The sequence below is a fragment of the Heloderma suspectum genome, chromosome 10, assembly GCF_057233095.1.
Source record: "Heloderma suspectum isolate Gila_16-S chromosome 10, 16-S_ref, whole genome shotgun sequence".
NCBI lineage: Eukaryota > Metazoa > Chordata > Lepidosauria > Squamata > Helodermatidae > Heloderma > Heloderma suspectum.
Genome location: NC_139467.1, coordinates 1,628,759 through 1,653,767, shown reverse-complemented (window position 1 = coordinate 1,653,767; position 25,009 = coordinate 1,628,759). Strand labels below are relative to the sequence as shown.

Below are 25,009 nucleotides of genomic sequence, written 5' to 3'. Positions count from 1 at the left end.
TACAAAATGATTTAGAAATACAAAACTGAAAAGTCTGAATTGTGTAAGTATTCGATCTTATTTTGCTGTGACACCCCTGAATAACATCTGGTGCAACCAATTGCCTTCAGAAGTCACATATGTTGGAGAGCATATCTAAACAGCAACATGAAGACTAAGGCGCTATCAAAACAAGTCCAGGATAAAATTCTGGAGAAGCACCAAGCAGGGTTGGGTTATAAAAAAATAATCCAAACTATGAACATCTGCTGGAGCACCATTAAATCCATGATTACAAAATGGGAAGACTATGGCACAACCATGACTCTGCCTAGAGAAGGCCATCCACCAATACTCAGTGACCGGGTAAGGAGGGTGTTAGTTGGAGTAGCCACCAAGAGGCCAATGGTAACTCTGAAGGAGCTGGAGAGATCCGCAGCTGAGATGGGAGAAACCATCCGTGGGACAACTATCACCTGGATGCTCCACAAAGCTGGGCTTTATGGAAGAGTGGCAAGAAGAGAGCCATTGCTGGAAAAAAAAACCCATATCAAATCCCATTTGGATTTGCCAAAAGGCATGTGAGAGACACAGCAAACGTGGGGAAAGTTTCTCTGGTCTGATGAGACCGAAACTGAATTGTTTGGCCTTACTGCAAAACGCTCTGTGTGGCGCAAAGCCAACAGTGCTCATCGCCCTGAGAACACCATCCCCACAGTGAAGCATGGTGGTGGCAGCATCATGTTGCGGGGATGCCGTTCGTCGGCAGGGACTGGGAAACTGGTCAGGATTGAGGGCAATGTGGATGGAGCCAAATACAGGGAAATTCTAGAGGAAAACCTGTTTCAGTCTGCAAGGGACCTGGGACTGGGGCAGAGGTTCACCCTCCAGCGGGACAATGACCCTAAACACACAGCCAAAGTTACACTGGTTTAAAAAAAAGAACCTGAATGTCTTAGAACAGCCCAGTGAAAGCCCAGACCTCAATCCGATGGAGAATCTGTGGCAAGACTTGCAAACTGCTGTTCACCAACTGTCCCCATCCAACCTGACAGAGCTCGAGCAATTTTGCCAAGAAGAATGGGCAAAAATGGCAGGATCCAGATGTGCAAAACTGGTAGAGACTTACCCCAAAAGACTCAGCTGTAAGTGCTGCTACCAAGTATTGACTTGGGGGGGGGGTGTTGAATACTTACGCAACTAACAAGTACCAGTTTGTTTTTCATTAACTTTTGTGCCACAATAAAAACATTTTGCACCTTCAGAGTGTTAAGTATGTTATGTAAATCAAATGGTAAAAGGGCCAATTAAATCCATTTTAATTCCAGGTTGTAACACAGCCAATGTGGAAAAATCAAGAGAGGGTGAATACTTCTGCAAGGCACTGTATGCAGGTCACTGTTTTTCTTCCAATCAACAATAAGAAAATCCAGGACCTGATTCAAACCCTATCATATGCTGCCAAATGCCTGAGAGTACAGGAGGGTCTTAACCTGGCACTGGAAAGATCTTAACCTGGCGGTCCTTGTTGAGGAGATCTTTCCATAATTGGGGGGCCACCACCAAGAAGAGCCTCTCCTTTCTTGTCACCTTCTGAGCCTCCTTCAGAGGAGGCACCTGGAGGCGGGCCTTAGATTTTGAGTTAGTAAATGGCAGGTTCATAACAGACTAAGGTTGCTAAACTGGTTCTCCTGGCTGAAGCCAACCCCATCAGAATATGTTGCGGTACTGCAGGGTTACCACACACCAGAATTTAGACGACATGGAAACCATAAGATGGAAAAATGTGATAAAAGCAGTAGGAAGAAATCCAAAATATAAGGGCAGAAATAGAGTGAGGAGAATGGTTTGGAGAGTGCATCATGTGCCAGGCAAGTGAGCCAGGCATTACAATGACAGGGGTGAAGGGAGAAGCTCATGTAGATTGGATCCTGAGGTACATAAAATCACCCCTAATCCCAAGCCAGCAATGATTATAATTGTTAAAGGCCTGCCACTTAACTGCATAACCCAAGCAACCACCTAACACTTGCCTGGGAGCTTTATTGAACTCCTATTTTAAATGGCTGTTGTTTTTATTGTATTGTTTGTGATGTGGAATTTTTATTGCATTTCTACCAGTTGTATGCTTCTTTGTAAAGACATTTTGCTTAAGAACATAAGAAGAGCCATGCTGGATCAGACCAAGGGTCCATCTAGTCCAGCATTCTGTTCACACAGTGGCCAACCAGCTGTCAACTGGGAACCCACAAGCAGGACACAAGTGCAACAGCACCCCGCCCCCCAGCAACTGGTGTCCCTAGGCATACTGTCTATGTTACTGGAGGTAGCACATAGCCATAAGGACTAGTAGCCATTGAATGTGGAGTATAAGTACCCAAATCTTCTACAATAATAAACGAGAGTGTCTGACTTTCAGCATCATAGCACCAAGATCAGAAAATCTTGGGTCTGTCTTCATGGGTGATTTGCTGAGGATTGGGACCATTTGGAGGTCCTTTGTGGCACATGACATCATGGCCAGTCTGCAGCCACCCCAGAGTTTACCTGTGGGGAAGCCACATTTTTGCAGAGTCCATTGTTTTTCTTTAATTTGGCTTTCCTGCAGTTCAGCTGCTGTTTGCCCATCCCTCCACTTTAAATTCGGTATGATGGGGCATTCCTAGGGGTGTGTCTTTCATCTGGCCATGCCCTCAGTAAACTAGGCAACTAAAGTAACTAGCCTGCTTTTCCCACTCATTAAAGCACTAGAGTGCTCTTCTGTGCCTTCAGAATCATGCTGTATTTCCTTTTTGCCAATGGGAAAAACTAGCCTCTGTTCCCCATTGAGAGCCATCATTCTGATGTTTGTGTTACTTTGTTTCTCTGATGTTAGTGTTACTTCGCTTCTATGATGTTCGTGTTACTTCGCTTCTCTGATGTCACATTCGCTTCTCTGATGCTTGCAGTAAAAACAGGTTGGAAGCTATAACACTGTGACGGTTTGCTGGAATGGGGTGAAATTAGGTTAGAGGGGTGCTCTCATGGGGAGCCTTCAGATGGTGTACTGGATAATCTGGGATTTTGGCTCCTCTATGGAAAAGCGCCGAGCTTTATCATAGTACATAAGAACATAAGAAAAGCCATGCTGGATCAGACCAAGGGTCCATCTAGTCCAGCTTTCTGTTCACACAGTGGCCAACCAGCTGTCAACTGGGAACCCATAAGCAGGGCATGAGTGCAACAGCACTCTCTCACCCATGTTCCCCAGCAACTGGTGTACATAGGCTCATTGTCTCTGGTACTGTAGGTAGCACATACCCATCAGGACTAGTAGCCATTGATAGCCTTTTCCAGGAATTTGTCCATCCCCCTTTTGTTGTTGTTCAATCGTTTAGTCGTGTCCGACTCTTCGTGACCCCATGGACCATAGAACGCCAGGCCTTCCTGTCCTGCGCTCTCTCCCGGAGCGTGCTCAAGTTCATATTCATTGCATCCGTGATGCTATCTAGCCATCTCATCCTCTGCCGTCCCCTTCTCCTTTTGCCCTCAGTGTTTCCCAGCATCAGGGTCTTTTCCAGAGAGTTTTCTCTTCACATTAGGTGGCCAAAATATTTGAGCTTCAGCTTCATTATCTGTCCTTCCAATGAGCACTCAGGGTTGATTTCCTTTAGGATGGACTGATTTGACCTCCTTGCAGTCCAGGGGACTCGTAAGAGTCTTCTCCAGCACCACAGTTCGAAAGCATCAATTCTTCGGCGCTCAGCCTTCCTTATAGTCCAGCTCTCACAGCCATACATTACTACTGGGAATACCAAGATGCAGCGAATGTTGGCGATTTGATCTCTAGTTCCTCTGCCTCTTCTAAACCCAGCTTGTACTTCCGGTAGTTCTCGGTTCGCATACTGCTGAAGCCTAGCTTGTAGGATTTTGAGCATCACCTTGCTGGCATGTGAAATGAGCGCAATTGTGCGGTAGTTTGAACACTCTTTGGCGTTGCCCTTCTTTGGAATTGGAATGTAAACTGACCTTTTCCAGTCTTGTGGCCACTGTTGAGTGTTCCAGATTTGTTGGCATATTGAATGCAGCACTTTAACAGCATCATCTTTTAGGATTTTAAATAGCTCGGCTGGAATACTGTCCTCTCCGCTAGCTTTGTTGTTACTAATGCTTCCTAAGGCCCACTTGACTTCACTCTCTAGGATGTCCGGCTCAAGTTCAGTGACCGCACTATCATGGCTATCAGGGACATTCAGATCTTTCCTGTATAGTTCTTCTGTGTATTCTTGCCACCTCTTCTTAATCTCATCTGCTTCTGTTAGGTCCCTGCCTTCTTTGTCCTTTATCATGCCCGTCTTTGCACAAAACGTTCCCTTGAGATCTCCAATTTTCTTGAAGAGATCTCTAGTCTTTCCCATTCTGTTGTTTTCCTCGATTTCTTTGCATTGTTCATTTAAGAAGGCCTTCTTGTCTCTCCTTGCTATTCTCTGGAACTCTGCATTCAGTTGGGTATATCTTCCCCTTTCTCCCTTGCTTTTCGCTTCCCTTCTTTCGTGAGCTACTTGTAAAGCCTCATCAGACAGCCACTTGGCTTTCTTGCATTTCTTTTTCTTTGGGATGGATTTCGTTGCTGCCACCTGAACAATGTTACGGACCTCCGTCCATAGTTCCTCAGGCACTCTGTCTATCCAATTTGGTGGCCATCACTGCATCCTGGAGTAGCTAATTCCATAGTTTAATTATGCGCTATCTGAAGAAGTCTTTCCTTTTATCTGCCCTGAATCTCCCACCAATCAGCTTCATAGGGTGACCCCACGGGGTTCTAGTATTTTGAGAGGGAGAAAAATGTCTCCCTATCCACATTCTCCACACCATGCATAATTTTGTATATCTCTGTCATGTCTCCCCTGACCCTCCTTTTTTCCAAGCTAAACAATCCCAGTGTTGTAACCTTCCCTCACAGGGGATATGCTCCAGCCACTTGATAATTTTAGTCACCCTTTTCTGCACTATTTCCAGCTCTACAATACCATTTTTTAAGTGTGGTGACCAGGACTGTACACAGTATTCCAAGTGTGGCTGCACCATCGATTTGTATATGGACAGTATGATATTGGCAGTTTTATTCTCAGTTCCTTTTCTAATTATGCCTAACATGGAGTTTGCCTTTTTTACAGCAGCTGCACACTGGGTTGAAATCTTCATCGAGTTGTCCACCACAACCCCAAGATCTCTTTCTTGGTCAGTCACCATTAGCTCAGATCTCATCAGGCTATACTGGAAGTTGGGATTTTTTTGTTCCAACATGCATCACTTTACACTTGCCTACATTGAACTGCATTTGTCATTTAGATGCCCATTCTCCCAGTTTGGAGAGATCTTTTTGGAGCTCTTCACAATCTCTTTTTGTTTTAACTACCCTAAATAATCAGGTGTCATCTACAAACTTGGCTACTTCACTGCTCATTCCTAATTCCAGATCATTTATGAACCGGTTGAAAAGTATTGGTCCTAATACAGATCACTGTGGGACCCCACTAATTACTTCCCTCCATTGGGAGAATTTACCATTTATTCCTCCTCCCTGCTTTCTGTTCTTTAACCAGTTAGTGATCCATAAGAGGACCACTCCTCTTATTCCACGACTGCTAAGTTTGCTCAGAGGTCTTTGGTGAGGGGCTTTGTCAAAAGCCTTTTGGAAGTCCAAGTAAACCATGTCTACTGGATCACCCCTGCCTACCTGTTTACTGACACTGTCAAAGAACTCTAAAAGGTTAGTGAGACAAGACTCCAGGTTCTTCTGAGAGCTCCAACTGAATTGGGGGTGTGTGGCCTGAGTACTCCCAGCAGCTGAGTGGGCAGGAAGCTTCAGTCTGTTTCCCGCCTCCCAGCTGAGCTGAGCAGAGCTGAGCAAGCTGGTCCAGGGACTACAGAAGCGAGCAAGCTCCCAGAGAGAGAGCAAGCGGACAGGGGGAGCAAACAGGAGTTGGCCAGGGGAGGTCAAGGGGGAGGCCCCTAACTTATTTTTTTAATTTTTTAATTTTATTTTTTAACTAACTTTTTTTCATTTATTTGTCTTGTAACACACACTTTCACACCAGTGGGACTCTGCTTTTAACCTCTAGGGAGTAGAGGAGCAGGCACAGGCTAGTCTAGAACAATCACAAAGCTAGACACAAAAAGGGAAAAGAGGCAATGGAAGGACAGGACTCTCCAGTGGTGGTGACCTGCAAGGTGTGTGCAATGTTTGTGTTCTTGCCTGAGAACAACGTGGCCTACACCTGCAACAAGTGCAAGTTGATCACGCTGCTGGAAGAAAAAGTAAGCGGACTGGAGCGGCAACTGTCGACCCTCCGGGGAATAAGAGAACTCAAAGAGTTCTTGGACAGAATGGGGGAACTACAGCAGCAAAGGGAAGACCAGAAGCTTGAAGAGCAACAGCAAGATGAGGCAGTGGGAAATGCTGAGGTGAGGAAAAATGGAATAGAGGATACTCCTTGGAAAAGGGTGACAGGAGAAGAAGAACTAGCCGCCACTCTGCACCAGTGGAAGCAGTGGAGCTGTGGAACCGATTCCAGGTACTTGCGGATGAGACTGGAGGACAGTTTGCAGAGGAAGAATCACAGGGGAACCTACATGAGAGTGAGCAAGAGGCTGAAGGTCAGTCAAACAGAGGCGATGAAACCCAGGCTTACAACAAGAAGAAGAGAGGAGTGGTAGTAGTGGGAGACTCCTTCCTGCGTGGGATTGAGACCCAAGTATGTCGCGAAGAGCCGTGGACTCGCCAGGTATGTTGTCTCCCGGGAGGACAGATTAGAGACGTGACTGAAAGGTTGCCTGCACTCATAAAGCCCACTGACAGGTATCCTTTTCTTCTCATCCATGTGGGAACAAATGATACCACCAAGCAGAGCTACGAAGAAATCACGTCAGACTTTGAAGCTTTGGGAAGGAAACTCCAGAACTTTGGGGCCCAGATAGTTTTCTCATCCATCCTTCCAGTAGTTAGAAGAGGGATAGAAAGGGAACGAAAAATACTTTGGGTGAATGACTGGCTACGAAGGTGGTGCCGACGAGAGAGATTTGGATTCTGGGACCACAGGCTATACTTCCTGGAAGATGGGCTGATGGCAAGGGATGGGTTGCACCTCACAAAGGATGAGAAGAATGTGTTTGGCCACAGCGTGACGAACTTCATCAGGAGGGCTTTAAACTGAATCCTACGGGGAAGGCAGATGTAATGTTGGGGGTAACAATGGACATAGGCGCACGCACTGCAATGGAGAGAGCAGCTCTGATAGCACCCAATAATAGTCTTCAGACACATGTAGGAAGAAAGCCAGACTATGAAGCACATGGTCTTCGATGTCTATATACTAACGCCCAGACTATGGGAAACAAACAGAACCAACTTGAACTCTTAATACAGGAGGGAAATTATGACTTGATAGGTATAACTGAGACTTGGTGGGATGACTCTCATGACTGGAATACCGTAATTGAAGGATATAACTTGTTCAAAAAGAACAGGAGGAATAGAAGGGGGCGTGGGGTTGCACTGTATGTGAAAAAGACATATCTCTACACAGAAATACAGGAGGATGAGCTTGGTAGCCCCATCGAGAGCATCTGGATCAAAATAAATGGAGCAAAGAATAAAAGGAACCTGGTGGTTGGAGTCTACTACCGACCACCCAATCAAGGAGAAGACGAGGATGAAACTTTTGAAAAGCAAATAGCCAATGTTTCAAGGAAGCATGATGTAGTAATAATGGGGGACTTCAATTTCCCCGATATTTGTTGGGAGACAAATTCTGCAAAACATGGCCCCTCCAGGAACTTCCTGACTTGTGTGGCGGATAACTTCCTCCTACAGAAAGTAGAGGAAGGAACTAGAGGATCGGCTATCCTTGACTTGATCCTAACCAACAGAGATGACTTAGTGGATACAGTAGCAGTTACAGGAACTCTGGGGGAAAGCAACCACATTGTACTTGAGTTCTTGGTTCTAAGGGAAGCAAAAGCCGAGTGTAGTCAAACGCGTACCCTGGATTTTAGGAAAGTTGATTTTAATAAACTCAGAACAATGATCAATAAGGTCCCATGGCAAGTGACGCTAATGAGAAAAGGAGTCCCAGATGGGTGGGAGCTTTTAAAAAAGGAAATTCTCAAGGCACAATTACAAACAATTCCAACAAGAAGAAAAGGTGGAAGACAACAGAAGAAGCCAATGTGGCTTCACAAAAAGCTTAGAGATGACCTGAAAACAAAAAATGAGACATATAGGAAGTGGAAGGAAGGCCAAGTAATAAAGGAAGAGTACAGGCAGGTAGCACAGAACTGCAGGGATAGTGTCAGGAAGGCTAAGGCTGAGAACAAGCTGAGGTTAGCGAGGGATGCTAAAAACAACAAAAAGGCTTTCTTCAGCTACGTGCATAGTAAAAGGCAGAGGAAAGAAATGGTTGTTCAGCTATTAAATAAGGATGGCAAAACGATAACAGATGACCAAGAAAAGGCAGAGGTGCTGAATTCCTACTTTGGCTCAGTCTTCTCCCAAAAGAGGGTCTATGACCCCCCTGGCAAAGGCAAAGTGCAGGCTGAAGGGGCAGGATTGCAGCTTGAGATCGATAGGCATATGGTCAAGGAACACCTCATTACTTTGAGTTCAAATCTCCAGGGCCAGATGAACTGCATCGTAGAGTAATAAAGGAACTGGGAGAAGAACTCTCAGAACCACTGTCTACTCTCTTTGAGAAATCATGGAGGACGGGGGAAGTGCCAGATGACTGGAGGAGGGCTAATGTTGTCCCCATCTTCAAAAAGGGTAAAAAGGAGGAACCTGGGAACTACAGACCAGTCAGTCTGACATCAATCCCTGGGAAAATGCTGGAGCAGATGATAAAGCAATCCATCTGGAAGCACCTTGAAAACAATGCAGTGATTACTCAAAGCCAGCATGGATTTGTCAAAAACAAGACCTGCCAGATGAATCTGATGTCATTTTTTGATCAAGTAACCTCCCTTGTGGACTGTGGGAATGCTGTAGACATCATACACCTCGACTTCAGCAAAGCTTTCGACAAAGTGCCCCATGATCTCCTGATGAGCAAACTAGCTCAAAGTGGGCTAGATGAAACAACAATCCGGTGGATCCACAGTTGGCTACAGACATTTTTCTTAATGACTTGGAGGAGGAGGTGCAGGGAATGCTGATCAGATTTGCAGATGACACAAAATTGGGAGGGATGCCCAAGACTTTGGAAGACAGAAACAAAATTCAAAGTGATCTGGATAGACTGGAGCGCTGGGCAGAAAACAACAGAATGACATTTCATAGGGATAAATGCCAAGTTCTGCACCTAGGAAAAAGAAACCAAATGCACAGTTACAAGATGGGGGATACGTGGCTCAACAACACTACAAGCGAGAAGGATCTTGGAATTGTTATCGATCACAAGCTGAATATGAGCCAACAACGTGATGTGGCTGCAAAAAAGGCCAATGCTCTTTGGGGCTGCATTAATAGAAGTATAGCTTCCAAATCCCGGGAAGTACTAGTTCCCCTCTACTCAGCACTGCTTAGGCCTCATCTGGAGTAATGTGTCCAGTTCTGGGCACCACACTTTAAGAAGGATGCAGACAAACTGGAGAGGGTTCAGAGGAGGGCAACAAAGATGATCAGGGGCCTGGAAACAAAGCCCTATGAAGAGGGACTGAAAGAACTGGGCATGTTTAGCCTTGAGAAGAGAAGACTGAGGGGAGATATGACAGCGCTCTTCAAGTACTTGAAAGGTTGTCACAGAGAGGAAGGACAGGATCTCTTCTCGATCATCCCAGAGTGCAGGACACGGAATCATGGGCTCAAGTGACAGGAAGCCAGATTCCAGCTGAACATCAGGAAAAACGTCCTGAGTGTTAGAGCAATACGACAATGGAACCAATGACCTAGGGAGGTGGTGGGCTCTGCACTGGATGCGTTCAAGATGAGGCTGGACAGCCATCTGTCAGGGATGCTCTGACTTGGATTCCTGCATGGAGCAGGGGGTTGGACTCGATGGCCTTGTAGGCTCCTTCCAACCGTACTCTTCTATGATTCTATGATTCTACCTTTGCAGAAGCCATGTTGATTCTTTTTCAGCGGGGCTTGTCCTTCTATATGCTTACTAATTTTATCTTTAATATTGCCTTCAACCGATTTACCCAGAACAGACATTAAGCTAACTGGCCTGTAACTTCCTGGATCCCTTTCTGAAAATTGGTGTTATATTGGCCATTTTCCAGTCCGCTGGTATAGAGGCTGATCTTAGGGACATGTTGCATAGTTTGATTAGAGGATCAGCAATTTCATATTTGAGTTCTTTGAGAACTCTAGGATGGATACCATTTTGCTTTCAATAGGTCTGCTTGCATCACCTTCATGCAAGCTTGTGCTCCCTTTTGTTTTCCTCCCTCGGGCAAGACTTCCACTTTCTGAAGGAAGCTCTCTTTTCTCTAATAGCTCCCTTAATGCTGCTTGTTAACCATGCCGGCGATCTCTTGGACTCGGTGCTACCTTTCCTAACCTGTGGTATACATTTTAGCTGGGCTTCTATTATTGTGGTTTTGAGTAATCTCCAAGCATTCTGAAGGGATTTAATCCTCTTGACTCCCCCTTTCAACTTTCTCTTCACCAGCTCCCTCATTCTAGAGAAGTTTCCTCTTTTGAAGTCAGAAGTGACTGTGCTGGATTTCCTGGGCAATTTTCCACTTAATATATATTAAATCTGATAGCACTGTGATCACTGTTTCCAAGTGGTTCAGCAGCATTTACATTTAGCATGTTCCTATAACTAAATTCATTTTGGAGCCTGGTATTGTCACCCACGGTGCTTCTGTGGAAAAGCCTACCCCTTTTAGGTGTTCTGGTCCACTCGACACTATGCCCTCTTTGCCATACAGGGCAACACCTCCCCCAATACACCCTTCCCTGTCCTTCCTATAGAGTTTATATCCAGAGATGACTCTCTGCTCCACCAGGATTTTGTAATGCCCACGACATCTAGGTTTTCCATTAAAATCAAGCACTCCAATTCTCCTATTTCGGCTCAGAGGCTTCTTGCATTTGCATAAAAACACCTATGCATGGTATCCCTGCCCAGATGCCTCTGGCGTGTGCATCTTTTGCTATGGGACATTGGCCCCTTTGATTGGCTAGTATGCTCCACCATGTACTCCTGGCCTATTTCTTCCCCTTCTGCAGTTGGGCAATCTAAAACATTTTAATCTTCATCCCTTTGGGATGATTTAACCCAAACCAGAATCTTCCCAGTTCCTGTCAGCTTTCCCCCAGGGTTTAGTTTAAAAGCTGCTCTGCCACCCTTTTTATGTTTAGTCCAGCAGTCTGGTTCCATTTTAGTTCAAGTGGAGCCCATCCCTCTTGTACAGGCCTGGTTGATCCCAAAATGTTCCCCAGTGCCTAACAAATCTGAACCCCTCCTCCTTGCACCACTGTCTCATCCACGCATTGAGACTCCTCAGCTTTGCCAGTCTAGCTGGCCCTAGTAGTAATCTACCAAGTACTAGTAGTAATCTACCGAGGTATTGGGATCACAGGAGCAGAGAAGCCTGTCAGTGTGAGCAGGCAGAAGTGGCCAGAGAGAAGGAGAAAGGAGGGTTGGAAGCTATCACTCTGAAATTTGATGGAATGCAGTAAAATTGGGGTGGTGGGGTGCTCTCATCGGGAGCCTTCAGATGCTGCATGGATAATCTGGGATTATGGCGTCTTCATGGAAAAGTGCGTAGAATGGGGAAAGCGGCGGGGGCACTATAACTTCCTAACTCTTTGCTTGAATGGGGCTTATTTGCACTGGTGGGGTGCTCTCATTGGCACCAAGTATCTAGCCTGACTTTTGTCATTCATAAAAGCACTACAGTGTCAGGGTGGAAACTGAGCCCACAGAGCTGGTGGAAATGCCTCGGCAGCAACGGAGCATGCACATTGTTGCTGCCAAGGCGTTTCCACCAGCTGTACCCCCACAAACCCGGGGCCCCAGGGGAGGAGCACGAGGGGGGGGCCTCATGGGAGCGGGAATGATGTCAGGGTGGAAACTGAGCCCATAGAACCCCAGAGCGGTTCTGATTCTGAGGAGGAACAGCAATCCATGGGAGAGGAGCTAGCTCATCTCTCACAGGCACAGCAGCTGGCAGAGATTCCTCCTGCCAGCATTCCTGGGATAGATAGTGACCCTGGCAGTGAGAGAGCGCTGGAGGGGGGCTTGCTGGACGCTTGGCGCAGACTCAGGGAGCGGCGACAGGTGGAGGGCGCCGAAAGGAGGCACTCCGCTCATTTGGCGCTCAAACAACGGTTGCGTCCCGAGGACCCAAGGGAAAGAGGGGGGGATCTCTCCATAGCCCATAAGTTCAGAGTCTTCCCATGGTTCTCCTTCAAACAGGGACCAACTGCCTTACCTGGAGCTTAGGCTACTCTGCTATCTACCCCAGTGCAGTTCCTTGCTTAGTCACTAGTGATTAGTATCTGTAAGAGTCATAAAGGAATAAAGCCTTGGAAAGAATCCTCGTCTTCTGTGTCCTGAGTTGGCTATTGGAGGGGACTGCAAGAGGCAGCTAGGGCGCTCCTGACATACAGCAGTGTTTCTAGCCCTCAGAACTGTGAATTAGTTACTCTCCATTCGTAATAATGTAGTAGCAGGGGCGGGACAGGGGTAGGAAACAAGCCTCTCTCATTGGGTGAGCAGCCCCTTCTAGGTTGATGACGTTTAATTCTACTCCACCCACTTGACCCAGTCATATTTTGATTCCAAGTGCTGTGTGACCTGTGAAAAGGGTTTTTTAGGTAGGGTATACTCCGCTTTTCTGGCTTCGTGTGCCCCTGATGGACCAAAGTCAGTGTCCTGAAAATGTGGAGAATACCCTAATGCTCTTCTCCTTCCATTGTCATATAGATGGCCCTCAAGACACCTGAAACTTGGCCAGCATACTAGAATCATAGAATCATAGAATAGTAGGGTTGGAAGGGGCCTACAAGGCCATCGAGTCCAACCCCCTGCTCAATGCAGGAATCCAAGTCAGAGCATCCCTGACAAATGGCTGTCCAGCCTCGTCTTAAAGGCCTCCAGTGTGGGAGAGCCCACCACCTCCCCAGGTAATTGGTTCCATTGCCGTATTGCTCTGACACTCAGGAAGTTTTTCCTGATGTTCAGCCGGAATCTGGCTTCCTGTAACTTGAGCCCATTATTCCGTGTCCTGCACTCTGGGATGATCAAGAAGAGATCCTGGCCTTCTTCTCTGTGACAACCTTTCAAGTACTTGAAGAGTGCTATCATATCTCCCCTCAGTCTTCTCTTCTCAAGGCTAAACATGCCCAGTTCTTTCAGTCTCTCTTCATAGGGCTTTGTTTCCAGTCCCCTGATCATCTTTGTTGCCCTCCTTTGAACCCTCTCCAGCTTGTCTGCATCCTTCTTAAAGTGTGGTGCCCAGAACTGGACACAGTACTCCAGATGAGGCCTAACCAGTGCTGAGTAGAGGGGAACTAGTACTTCCCGGGATTTGGAAGCGATGCTTCTATTAATGCAGCCCAAAATAGCATTTGCCTTTTTTGCAGCCACATCACATTGTTGGCTCATATTCAGCTTGTGATCGACGACAATTCCAAGATCCTTCTCGCTCGTAGTGTGGTTGAGCCACGTATCCCCCATCTTGTAACTGTGCATTTGGTTTCTTTTTCCTAGGTGCAGAACTTGGCATTTGTCCCTATTAAATGCCATTCTGTTGTTTTCTGCCCAGCACTCCAGTCTATCCAGATCACTTTGAATTTTGTTTCTGTCTTCCAAAGTATTAGCTATCCCTCCCAATTTTGTGTCATCTGCAAATTTGATCAGCATTCCCTGCACCTCCTCCTCCAAGTCATTAATAAAAATGTGGAAGAGCACTGGGCCCAGGACTGAGCCCTGCGGTACCCCGCTCGTTACCTCTCCCCAGCTTGAGAAGGTCCCATTGATAAGCACTCTTTGAGTCCGATTCTGTAGCCAACTGTGGATCCACATGATCGTTGTTTCATCTAGCCCACTTCGAGCAAGTTTGCTCATCAGGATATCATGGGGCACTTTGTCGAAAGCTTTGCTGAAGTCGAGGTATATGATGTCTACAGCATTCCCACGGTCTACAAGGGAGGTGACTTGATCAAAAAATGAGATCAGATTTGTCTGGCAGGACTTGTTTTTGACAAATCCAGGACTTGTTTTTGACAAATACTAAGGAGATCCTAGGGCTGTGCTCCTTTGCCTTATTCTGTTTTTAAAACTCATTAATTAATTTAAATATGACCATGTATTTGAGGCCTGCACTACCAGCTTCGGTCTAGGTGGTAGACCTCCCCAACTGGCGCTCAGCTTTGCAGCGGGTAGAGTTTGTGGGGGAGGGGAGCGTTCCAGGGGACAGTTCTGTGGCTGCCCCTCCCCCTGCTGAGGGGAAGCTGCCCCTCGGGGGAAGGAAGTGGACAGACCCGTCCCTCAGGGGGCTATGGGGTGCACCATGGCAGGGGCCATCCTAGGGGTGCCAGTGGCCATTACTTCACTGAGATGGGGTGGGCATAATGTGTCAAACCCTGACTGCTACATAAATTTGCTTCAAGGCCTCACTGGGTCAAACTAAAGGCTGTTTCAGCCAGTGCAAAGCTGGGTCCGTTCTCTAGCAATACATACAATCACCACACAACACTTGTCTGGGGGCCTTTGGGGAGATAAAGGGCCCTCCTTGTGAAACAACGAGGCCCTCCTCATTTTCAGTTCCTCATTCACATCAGCGCGGCTTGTGCAAAAGTACCTCCCACGGGCCAAATCTACTTTTCTCCCGCTGCTGCCCTTCAAGATGTCCCAGAGCCACTGCATCTCCTTGCCCCATGATACGGCCACCTCTGGGACTCTTCTCCTGTTTGGTGAGCCCACTGAGGAGCTGACACACACGTGGCACCATGACCATGTGTGTGTCAGCTCCTCAGTGGCATCATCAGTCAGTCATTCCAGATTCTTTCCACTCACCTGATTTCCAAATTGTTTCTGCACCTGGAAGTCTGAGAATGGCTGCTTTGAATATTGTTAATTGTTCTCAGCTTGCCCTGGTGCTTAGATGGCATTCCCACCCCTACCCCAACTCGGCCGTTACAAATTCAACTGAAAAAATCCTTTTAAAAATGTCAGGCGAAACTGCATATTTGGATTATGTCCCCTTTTTTTGCACTCATGGAAGTGTGATCCTCTGCATGTTTACTCAGAAGTAAACATGCAGAGCCAGTGTAGTATAGTGGTGAGAGTGACGGACTGGGAGCCGGGAGATCCGGGTTCTAGTCCCCACTTGGCCATGGAAGCTCACTGGGTGACTTTGGGCCAGTCACAGACTCTCAGCCCAACCTACCTCACAGGGTTGTTGTTGTGAGGATACAACGGTGAGGAGGAGGATAATGTAAGCCGCCTTGAGTTCCTTGCGAGAGGGAGAAAGGCGGGGTATAAATGCAATAAATAAATAAATAAGTAAGTAATCCCCACTCTGTTCAATGGGGCCTACTCTCTAGTAATGTAGCAGCCATATCGGGGGTCAGACTAAGTAGCCTCATGCAGTCTCATGTTTCATGTTCTTGCTGAGCTCTTGCTCTCTGAAATATATGTTTGTAAGCTGACGAGACACAGGAATTTCTTATCTTGTCAGCAAAGGCTAAGGTCATAGAATTGTATATCATGTTCTCTGCTGTTCTCTACTGTTCTCTGCTTATCATGGCTACCCTATAACCCATTTCTTGTATTATAAACAATGGTGCTAGGAGAAGAAATGTTGAGGACTGCAACCCCACACGGGAGGGAGAGGAAGAGCCATTTCCTATGTGTCACAATATCTGTAAAAACAATGTGCTGATGTAAATCGGGGCTTTTGGCTCTTTGGAAGTGATTCCAGCCTTAAGCCCGCGCATTAAATAAAGAAAAACTCTTTTTCCTTCCCTCTGTGGTCTCTCTGACTCTGAGTTCTGCAACATAAATGGTGCCGTGACTCGGATTGTGGCAGGCGCTGAGACAGAGAGGTGGCAGTTGCCTGCTCTTAATCGCCGCACCGGGAGGGAGGGCTCGGCACACGCCTCCCTTTCTTGGCGACACCGACCTTTTTGTCGGGTGAACGGGAGAAAGCCTGCGCCGGGACCGCCCAAACGGCAGCGAGCGGCAAGAGAACCTTGGGAAGCGGAGGAAGGAACTTGAGCCCTGCCTGTATCGCAGCTGCAATTGAGTTGAAACCCACATTGGAAGCCTTCAGGAGAAAGGCAAGTATATAGTGTAAAAAGAGGGCCCTGCCTTCGGGAGAAAGGCCACGGGGCAGAAAAAAAGAGGGCCCCGCCTTATGAAGAAGGTCAGTGTTAGTATACGTATACAAAAGGTAACCCACCCGATTGGGGGTGGAGGGGGGACTTGATCACTCCCCCGAGCAGTCACTAATACTCAGCAAGGCGCTGAGGAAACTGCTTCGCTCTAGTGGGAAAGTGGGAAAGTGGGTGGCAGGGACATATGAATGAAATGGTGAAATTGATGATTGTGTGAGTGGCTACTGCGGTTTCTGTTGCATACCGTCGACTGTCCGGGTGCCCAGGCCAGTAGCAAAGTGCGTGGTGTGAAATTCCTTTCGTGCCGGTCAGTGAGACCCCTTACTCGCTGACCAATCCCCTTCCCTCTTTGTGTCCGTCGTCATCTTAGGAGGGAGGCTATGGGAGGTGGGGGAAGCAAGACTTGCACCCCCTTGAGATGTATGTAAAAAAAGAAGGAAAAAGATTTTTTTAAAAAGATTCAGAATAGAGAGAGGAAACAGCAAAAAGCTCAAGGTCGAGCTGAGAGAGAAAAAAGAACAAGATCTGAGGCTGTTAATTAGAGAAATGTTGCAGGACAGCCTGGCTTTTAACGAAGCGTGGGAGGGTGAGGCCGAAGAAGTAGCTGTTAGCCTAGCGCGCCGAGACGGGGGGCAGGAAAATTGCCCACAACGTTCTGAGTTGTGCAACATCATCACCTCGCCCAATTGAGATGAAATCCCTAAGAAATGGAAACTGAAAATGAAGACCCAGAAGATGAAGGCGCAAAATGGAGAATAAAAGTGAAGAATCAGCCCCCAGGGCACAGGCTAGACCCCTCTTCGAGTGGAAAGTGTGCCATAAGACTGTCCCAAGGCAGAATGAAGCGGAAAGACCATGATGAAGATCTCTGTCAAGGTAGCCGTGTTTAGCTTTGAACTGTCCTAGAATTTCATAGAGCCTGTAGACCATCAGATATATGATTTCTAAAGAGCGTAACCATTAAGCTTTTGCCGTGGGATTCCCTGCAATGAAGAAATCTCACTGATTTGAGTGTCCAGTGTTACACTGCCTAAGTGTGTGTGCTGAAGAGACCGAGAAACCAGACAGCGTGTTCCTGGCCAAGCCAAAATCACGCTACTACCATGCTCCTGGAAGCTGCAATAAACTGTGTAAGCTGGGAGACCCAACCTGATTGAGAAGAAAAGAAGATATTGGAGCAACTGTCTTAAAAAACAATGAGATCTGTGTAACTGGCTGGCTGACGCTGTCAGTGATGTTACAACTTTAAATTAAGACTGTTTTCCTGTTTTGAGACCCCAGCGAAGAAAGCTGACCCGAGTTATTTGTTACCCGTGCCAAAGCAAAGATTTGGCTGCCCTGTACCTCATCGTGTCCTGTTTTGAGCTTGGGATTTACAAATACAAACAAACTGAAAAGCTTGCCTTTGAAGTCTTGCAAATCACCCCACTGCCTCCCCGAAGAAGATTAATGGCTGCCTGAAAAATGCAAGTATAAGGCGATGCCCATCACCCCCCAGCGTCCTGAGTTTCGGCACTTTGCTTTCGTGTACCAAGTTGAAGGGGAAGAGAAGAAAAGAGGTGTGTGTGTGTGTGTGTGTGTGTGTGATATTGTAAATCCCTGGCTAGCTTGTCTAGTGATAGATAGCCCCGAGAGCTTCCCCCCCCCCCCAATTGCTGGATCTGCTCCATCATGCCTTACCATGCAAGAAGTGTTTTCCATTCATTGTGTTAAATTGCAAAAAAAGTTTGTTGTGTATATTTTATGATTTCTTAGATATCATAAAATATATGTGATATTTGCAGATTAGTGTTAGTTGCAACTCCAAATGATACTGAGTGTGGTTCCCAATGGATGACAAGAGAAAAGACAAAGACAAGTAGAGAAAGACAGAGACAAGTAGAAAAGACAGAGAAATAGAGAAAGTGGCAGACAGACAGAGAAGGGGGGGGGAAAGAAGAAAGAGAAGGCAAGAGGCAAAGAGAAAGAACATTTGTAGAGAAGAAGCGTGGCCATAGTTGACCCCAGGGTGAATTAGAAGCAGCTGATTGTGCCTGGAGCTTGTTACCTAGGGGTAAAGTAGCCACAATAATGTAATAGTTCTTTAAGATGAAACAAATGTAACTAGAAGGAGAAGAAGAACCTATCCCAAATGTATGTCATTGGGACTAGTGTAGGGCAGAAAGGTTTAAGTAAGTGAGTTTAACTTGGAAAAAAAAAAAAGACAAATGAAGAGACAAGGCTGGTGCATAGAGAGGAAAGTTTTATGTAGAAAGTTTGAAACATGATATGCAATACAGGCAGATCAGCAAGAATAAGAAAGCAAAAGAAAGAGAGAAAGATTTCTCTTCCCATACTAATGAGTGAAAGTGTTATCAAGCACTTTGCCTGGGAAGAGAAGTTTGTTTACAGGAAGCTGTGCCTGAGAACCAAACACTTCTAGCCTATGCTGAAAATGCTTGCTAGTGTTGTGCTGCCTCATGGGTAACATGTATGGTATAAAACCCATTTAGCCCAATGGCTCGTGGTTCAGAGAAGCTGTCTGATCCAACCATTAGGTACGCCTGTGTGCTGTAAGTTACCCAATAAAGTCTCCTTGTAAGTAACCCCCGCCCCCGCTGGAATCCCAAAACACAAGTGGGGCTAGAGCGCCTCACCCAGTATCAAACCCTGCTGTTAGAAGCCATGAAGGCAGGTATGAAGAAGTCAGTTAATATAACCAAGGTGTCTAAAGTGCTGCAAGGTGCCACCGAGGCCCCAGAGCGTACTTGGAGCGTCTTTTAAATGCCTATCGCCAGTATCCCCCCTCGACCCAGAGGCCCAAGAAGACGTGGACGAAAAAATAGAAGAAGACCCAGCAGAAGCAGAGGTTTCTTGAGAAAGAACCAGTGTGCCCATTCTGGACAAGATGGACATTGGTGGCATGAATGCCCAAATAAAATAAATCAAATACACAAAGGAGAAAACCAAAGGGGCCAGAACGGGCGAGGGAGGAGACAGCTTGGTTGGCAACCAAACTAGCAAAAGCAGGGGTCTATAAAAATGTATAAAGAAGCCCCCTTCATTAAAGTGGCTAAAGCCAAAAGTCTTAAATACGACAAACCGGGGCCCCTTAATCTCGGCCCTGAGAAGCCCCTAGTCACTGCCACTGTGAGAGGCCGTGACATTGACTTCATAATTGACACTGGAGCAGCATCAAGAGCAAGCAAACGTTAGCCTTAAACAAGAAGTCCAAACACTGAACAAAGTTCTTCAAGCCCAGTGTCGCTTTGTCTTAGAAAATAAGCCCCCAATTCCCATCACAGAAGTTCATCCTTTCCAACCAAGAGATGAAGTATGGGTTAAAGAGTGGAAAAATGACCCTTTGACTCCCAGATGGAGAGGTCCGAAAACTGTTATACTTTCCACCCCCACAGATGTGAAAGTAGCTGGAGTTAAACCCTGGATACATTGGACACGAGTCAAGAGAGCGAGGGGGGGGAGTGGACTGTGAACAGAAATCCTGAAAATCCTTTAAAAATTATTCTGAAAAAGCAGTAAGAAGACTCAGGCTAGACCTTACTGTGGGCACACCGGGAGACTGTCCACCCTGCGTACGGTCAGACCTGCAACTGGGGAAAATTGAAGAAGGGGACTAGACCCTACTGCAGCTAGCCAGATGAATAACTGCCCAGCGTACGGTCAGATCCCAAAGAAGATCAAATATGCATGTTGTAGTGTTAGTGGAGTTGTATCATAGTTCCTTAATAAGGTGTGAAAAAGGGGGGTCTGCCCCTGGAGGGGGAAGTCTGTCCCAGCAATTCGCTGATAATTACTGGCTTCACTTAGCTAACATCACTGGAGTAAAGCATTTTTGTTTACCAAGGGATATACCTGCAAACAGGCTTATTAGCTCTTGCCTAATACCTGTCTGTAAGCATCCTGAAAGAATTCAAAATGAGACTATGTTAAGCAATTTTAATATAAACTTGACTTATTTCCAAAATTCTAACTGGGGCATAGTTACGAAAATCTTACCCCCTACAGAGTTCACTCTACGTACTCCCATCGTAGCTAGAACAAATGCCACCTCACGAGCATTGTCATTATTAAATAAAGAGTTGCGTGATCTAAGAGGTGCTGTTCTAAAAAATCGAGCTGGTATAGATTACCTCTTCCTTCTTCATCATCTGGGTTGTGAGACACACCAAAAGCTTTGCTGTTTTAATTTAACTGATAATAGTAATGATGTAGATGAGCAGATCAACAAGCTGCACCATATAGTGGCTGACATCAAAATAGGACAACATGATTGGCTCGATTGGTTGACCTCTTGGCTTCCAGATCTCAGCTGGCTCAAAGCATCATTTGTTCTGATCTTACCAGTGGCATTAGTAAGGGTACTGTTATACTTCTGCACTCCCTGGTTTATGCGTTGCTTAAACAATCTGTTTACTGCCTCAGCCACAAAAAACAGCTGCCCGCTACACTCTAATAGCCCAACAGGAAGTTAAGTGATATGTATGTTATAAAAAGTTTTGTATTGTGCTTTGCAGACTATTATGAGCATTCGCTTATCAGAAATGCTATAATTGTAATAAAATTATGCATTTAAGGGGGGAATGTAGCAGCCATATCGGGGGTCAGACTAAGTAGCCTCATGCAGTCTCATGCTTCATGTTCTTGCTGAGCTCTTGCTCTCTGAAATATATGTTTGTAAGCTGACGAGACACAGGAATTTCTTATCTTGTCAGCAAAGGCTAAGGTCATAGAATTGTATATCTTGTTCTCTGCTGTTCTCTACTGTTCTCTGCTTATCATGGCTACACTATAACCCATTTCTTGTATTATAAACAATGGTGCTAGGAGAAGAAATGTTGAGGACCGCAACCCCACACAGGAGGGAGAGGAAGAGCCGTTTCCTATGTGTCACAATATCTATAAAAACAATGTGCTGATGTAAATCGGGGCTTTTGGCTCTTTGGAAGTGATTCCAGCCTTAAGCCCGCGTGTTAAATAAAGAAAAACTCTTTTTCCTTCACTCCGTGGTCTCTCTGAGTTCTGCAACAGTAACAGTGCTTAGAATTGCAGATTTACTTATTTTTTAACTAAAGCTTATTTTTTTACTAAATACTCAGTACAGAGAAAAAGCCAAAAAAAAATAAAGACAAATAAACAAGAAAACTCTAAAATAAGAAAAAAATATTACAACAAGAAAGGACTGCCAGGAACAGTGTCGTATTTAACATTTCAGAATACCCCTAAAGCATTTCCATTCTTCCTCAGACTTCTTAATTGTACATTTCCGTCTTTGGGCACAAATGATCCAAGTCATTTATTTACAATCCCAGAGTTTAATATTTGTTGTTGTTCAGCCGTTAAGTCATGTCCGACTCTTCATGATCCCAAGAGCCATAGCATGCCAGGCCTTCCTGTCCTCCGCTCTCTCCCGGAGTGTGCTCAAGTTCATATTCATTGCATCGGTGATGCTATCTAGCCATCTCATCCTCTGCCGTCCCCTTCTCCTGTTGCCTTCAGTCTTTCCCAGCATCAGGGTCTTTTCCAGTGAGTTTTCTCTTCGCGTTAGGTGGCCAAAATATTTGAGCTTCAGCTTCACTATCTGTCCTTCCAATGAGCAGTCAGGGTTGATTCATAGACTTGAATTACTGTGATGCTGAATGGTTTGCCTTGGATTCATACTGAGATCATTCTATCATTTTTGAGATTTTACCCCAGTACTGCTTTTCCCACCCTTTTGTTGACTATGAGTGCTACTCCATTTCTTCTAAGGGATTCTTGCCCACAGTAGTAGATATGATGGTCACCTGAATTAAATTCGCCCATGCTTGTCCATTTGAGTTCGCTGATTCCCAAGATGTCGATGTTCAATCTTGCCATCTCATGTTTGACCACCTCCAGCTTACCTTGATTCATTGATCTGACATTCCAGTTTCCTAAACAATATTGTTCTTTACAGCATCGGACTTTCCTTTCACCACCAGACACATCCACAGCTGAGTGTCCTTTCGGCTTTGGCCCAGCCGCTTCACTCTTTCTGGCGCTACTTGGAAATTCCCTCTGCTCTTCCCCAATAGTATATTGGACACCTTCCGACCTGAGGGGCTCATGTTCCGGCGTCATATCTTCTAGCCTTGTGATACGTTCCATGGGGTTTTCTTGGCAAGAATACTGGAGTGGGTTACCATTTCCTTCTCCAGTGGACCACATTTTGTCAGAACTCTCCGCCATGACCTGTCCGTCTTGGGTGGCCCTGCACGGCATAGCTTATGGCTTCACTGAGTTACGCAAGCCCCGTCGCCACAACAAGGCAGTGATCCATGAAGGGGGAGTTTAATATATGATTCCATTAAATGAGGGGCTCCCTTTAATTTCCCAATATTCTGCATGAGGCGATCACACAGCCTCACACAGCCATATATCAAAGAAGAATTTCCTTCTTTTTAGGTATCATCCCTTTCAGCTCAGTCGGTAGATTTGTACTCTTGATCATTACTACTTAGAACGCAGGACAATCTTATCTCAACAGATTCCTGCCTTTTGCCTATAGATTAGAATGCTGTGATGTCATACTGCTGTCTTTCCCTTGGGATTCCAAGGATCCAAACAGGTAATCCCATCTTCCTTCGTGCCCGATCAGCACCCTCACCCAACTAGCTCCTGTCAAGAATGGGGGCCTGACTGGGCTACGCGCTATCACAGCCTCTTTGTGGCACTCTGCCCCACCTGCCCTGACTCCTTGACCTACTTGCTCAGGGGTTACAAAACACTGTTCCGTGAATGGGGGTGGGGGGGTGGGGGAGGGATCCAGCCAGTGGAGGCTGGTGGCTCTGATGTCAGTGGGGTGGTGGGTTTCAGTCAGAACCAATCAGAACTCTAAAGGAGCTATCCAAAGTGAGAAGCACCTCAGAGAGTGCCTTTAGAGTTCTGATTGGTTCTGACTGAAACCTGGGGTGGAGTCATTGCCCCACTGCCATCGGGGCCACCAGCCTCCCCTGCATCAGGCGTGCTCTTCCCCTTTGGGGAGGGCCCCCTCCGACCCAGAGCAGGGGCCCCTCAGAGCTGAAGGGCTCCCGTCCCCTGGAGAGCCACCAAAATGCGGCTCGGGCAGCATTTTCAGGATACCCTGTAAGGGGCCGTTGCTCAGTCATGGAGCACATGCTTGGCATGCAGGAAGACCTGGGCAAAATCCCAGGCCTAGAAAAAAAAGAAAGATCTCAGGGAGCAGCAGGGCTGGCAAAGATCTCTTTCTGGCTGAGGGACAGGAGAGCTGCTGCCAGCTGGAGAAGGCAGAGCGGGGCTGGATGGACCACTGCTCTGACCTGGCAGAGGCGTCTATCCGAGGCTTTCTTCCGGGGAAATTTGTGGCCAGGATTAAGCTGCTACGGGAGTCTGTTAATTTGACTGAGCCCTTCATATTTAATGTATTCACAATGCATTCTAATAATTTGTATTGCTGTGCCAGCCAGCAACCCGACTCCTGGAGCGAGTAGGGATTGGCATAGCAACACAGCAGGGCCTGGTCCTGCCCCATCCTGGACTGATAAGGGCTGGAGCGCAAAGGGCTGCTTCCCCACACTGGCAGCCAGGGCATCAGTCCCTCCTTGTCCTGATCCAGGCTACACAGGCGGCCATCATGTGCTGATTTTCCTCCTGCCCCCAGGCCTGCTTTCTGCAGCAGCGGAGCCTAGACTTCTCCCCCAGCATCGCCATGCTGAGAGGCCCAGGCCGCATCGTACCTCAGTGGAGGGAGCTCAAGTTCCAACTTCTAGAGAAGCTGGAGCAACAAAAGGTAATGGGAGCTGAGCGTTATCAGATGAGAACTGGGATTTTCTCTCTGGAATAGGGCAAGGGTGTGGCGGGGGGGATGAGAGAGAGAGAGCGAGAGAGAGAGATTGGGGGGGAGTGGGCTGCGTGCTTCCAGACAGAGGGCTTCTAGCAATATCTGTCAAGAGGCACCGTGCAAGTATTCCATCTTTTCCCCTTTAATGGATCTTTTCTGATAAGAAAATAGATGGAAGAAGTGGTGTGGAAACATGGGAGGGGAACAAATTGAAGATGGGCCCCCTGTGACATTGCCGTGAAAGAAGCAGGGCACATGCACAATAAAGGCCTTGTTGGAAGCAGAGGGAGCAAGAGAGACAGCTTCCCAGATGGGGCCACAAAGTAACACAGCCGCTTCCTTGCCGCTGGCCTTCAGCCACCTTTAAGTGAGGAGGAGCCTTGCCTGTCCCGTCCCAACCCCCGGCAGCCCCTGACTGAATGCCGAGTGGCCTGCCCTGCCTGCCAACTCGCCCTCTTCTCCCTCCCACGACAGGGCTTGCCAGAGGTGAACGAAGGAGCCCGCATCCTGCTGAGCGACCGGCCCAGCATCATATTCCGGGAGAGCTGCTTCCCCAACTGCATGCCGCTCATCTGCTTCTATACAACTGACCTGGGAAACTACTTCGCATCGTTCACCTGGAGGAGATCCAAGGGGAGCAAGGTGAGAGGCAGCCAGCTGGCCCATGGGATGTCAGGGTGGAAACTGAGCCAATAGAACCCCAGAGCAGTTCTGATTCTGAGGAGGAACAGCAATCCCTGGGAGAAGAGCGTGCTCATCTCTCACAGGCACAGCCCCTGGCAGAGATTCCTCCTGCCAGCATTCCTGGGATAGATAGTGACCCTGGCAGTGAGAGAGTGCTGGAGGGGGGCTTGCTGGACGCTCGGCGCAGACGC

General features: G+C 46.9%; 1 protein-coding gene across 1 annotated transcript in view; it reads left to right on the top strand.

The window, feature by feature from the left end:
* Positions 1-300: 300 nt before the first annotated feature.
* WDR87 (WD repeat domain 87) overlaps positions 301-25,009 on the top strand; it is a 39,132-nt gene continuing 14,423 nt past the window's right edge. The window contains exons 1-3 of the mRNA XM_084814438.1: positions 301-387; positions 23,955-24,083; positions 24,609-24,776. Coding sequence (XP_084670564.1) covers positions 301-387; positions 23,955-24,083; positions 24,609-24,776 — 384 coding nt within the window. The remainder of the gene's footprint in view (positions 388-23,954; positions 24,084-24,608; positions 24,777-25,009) is intronic.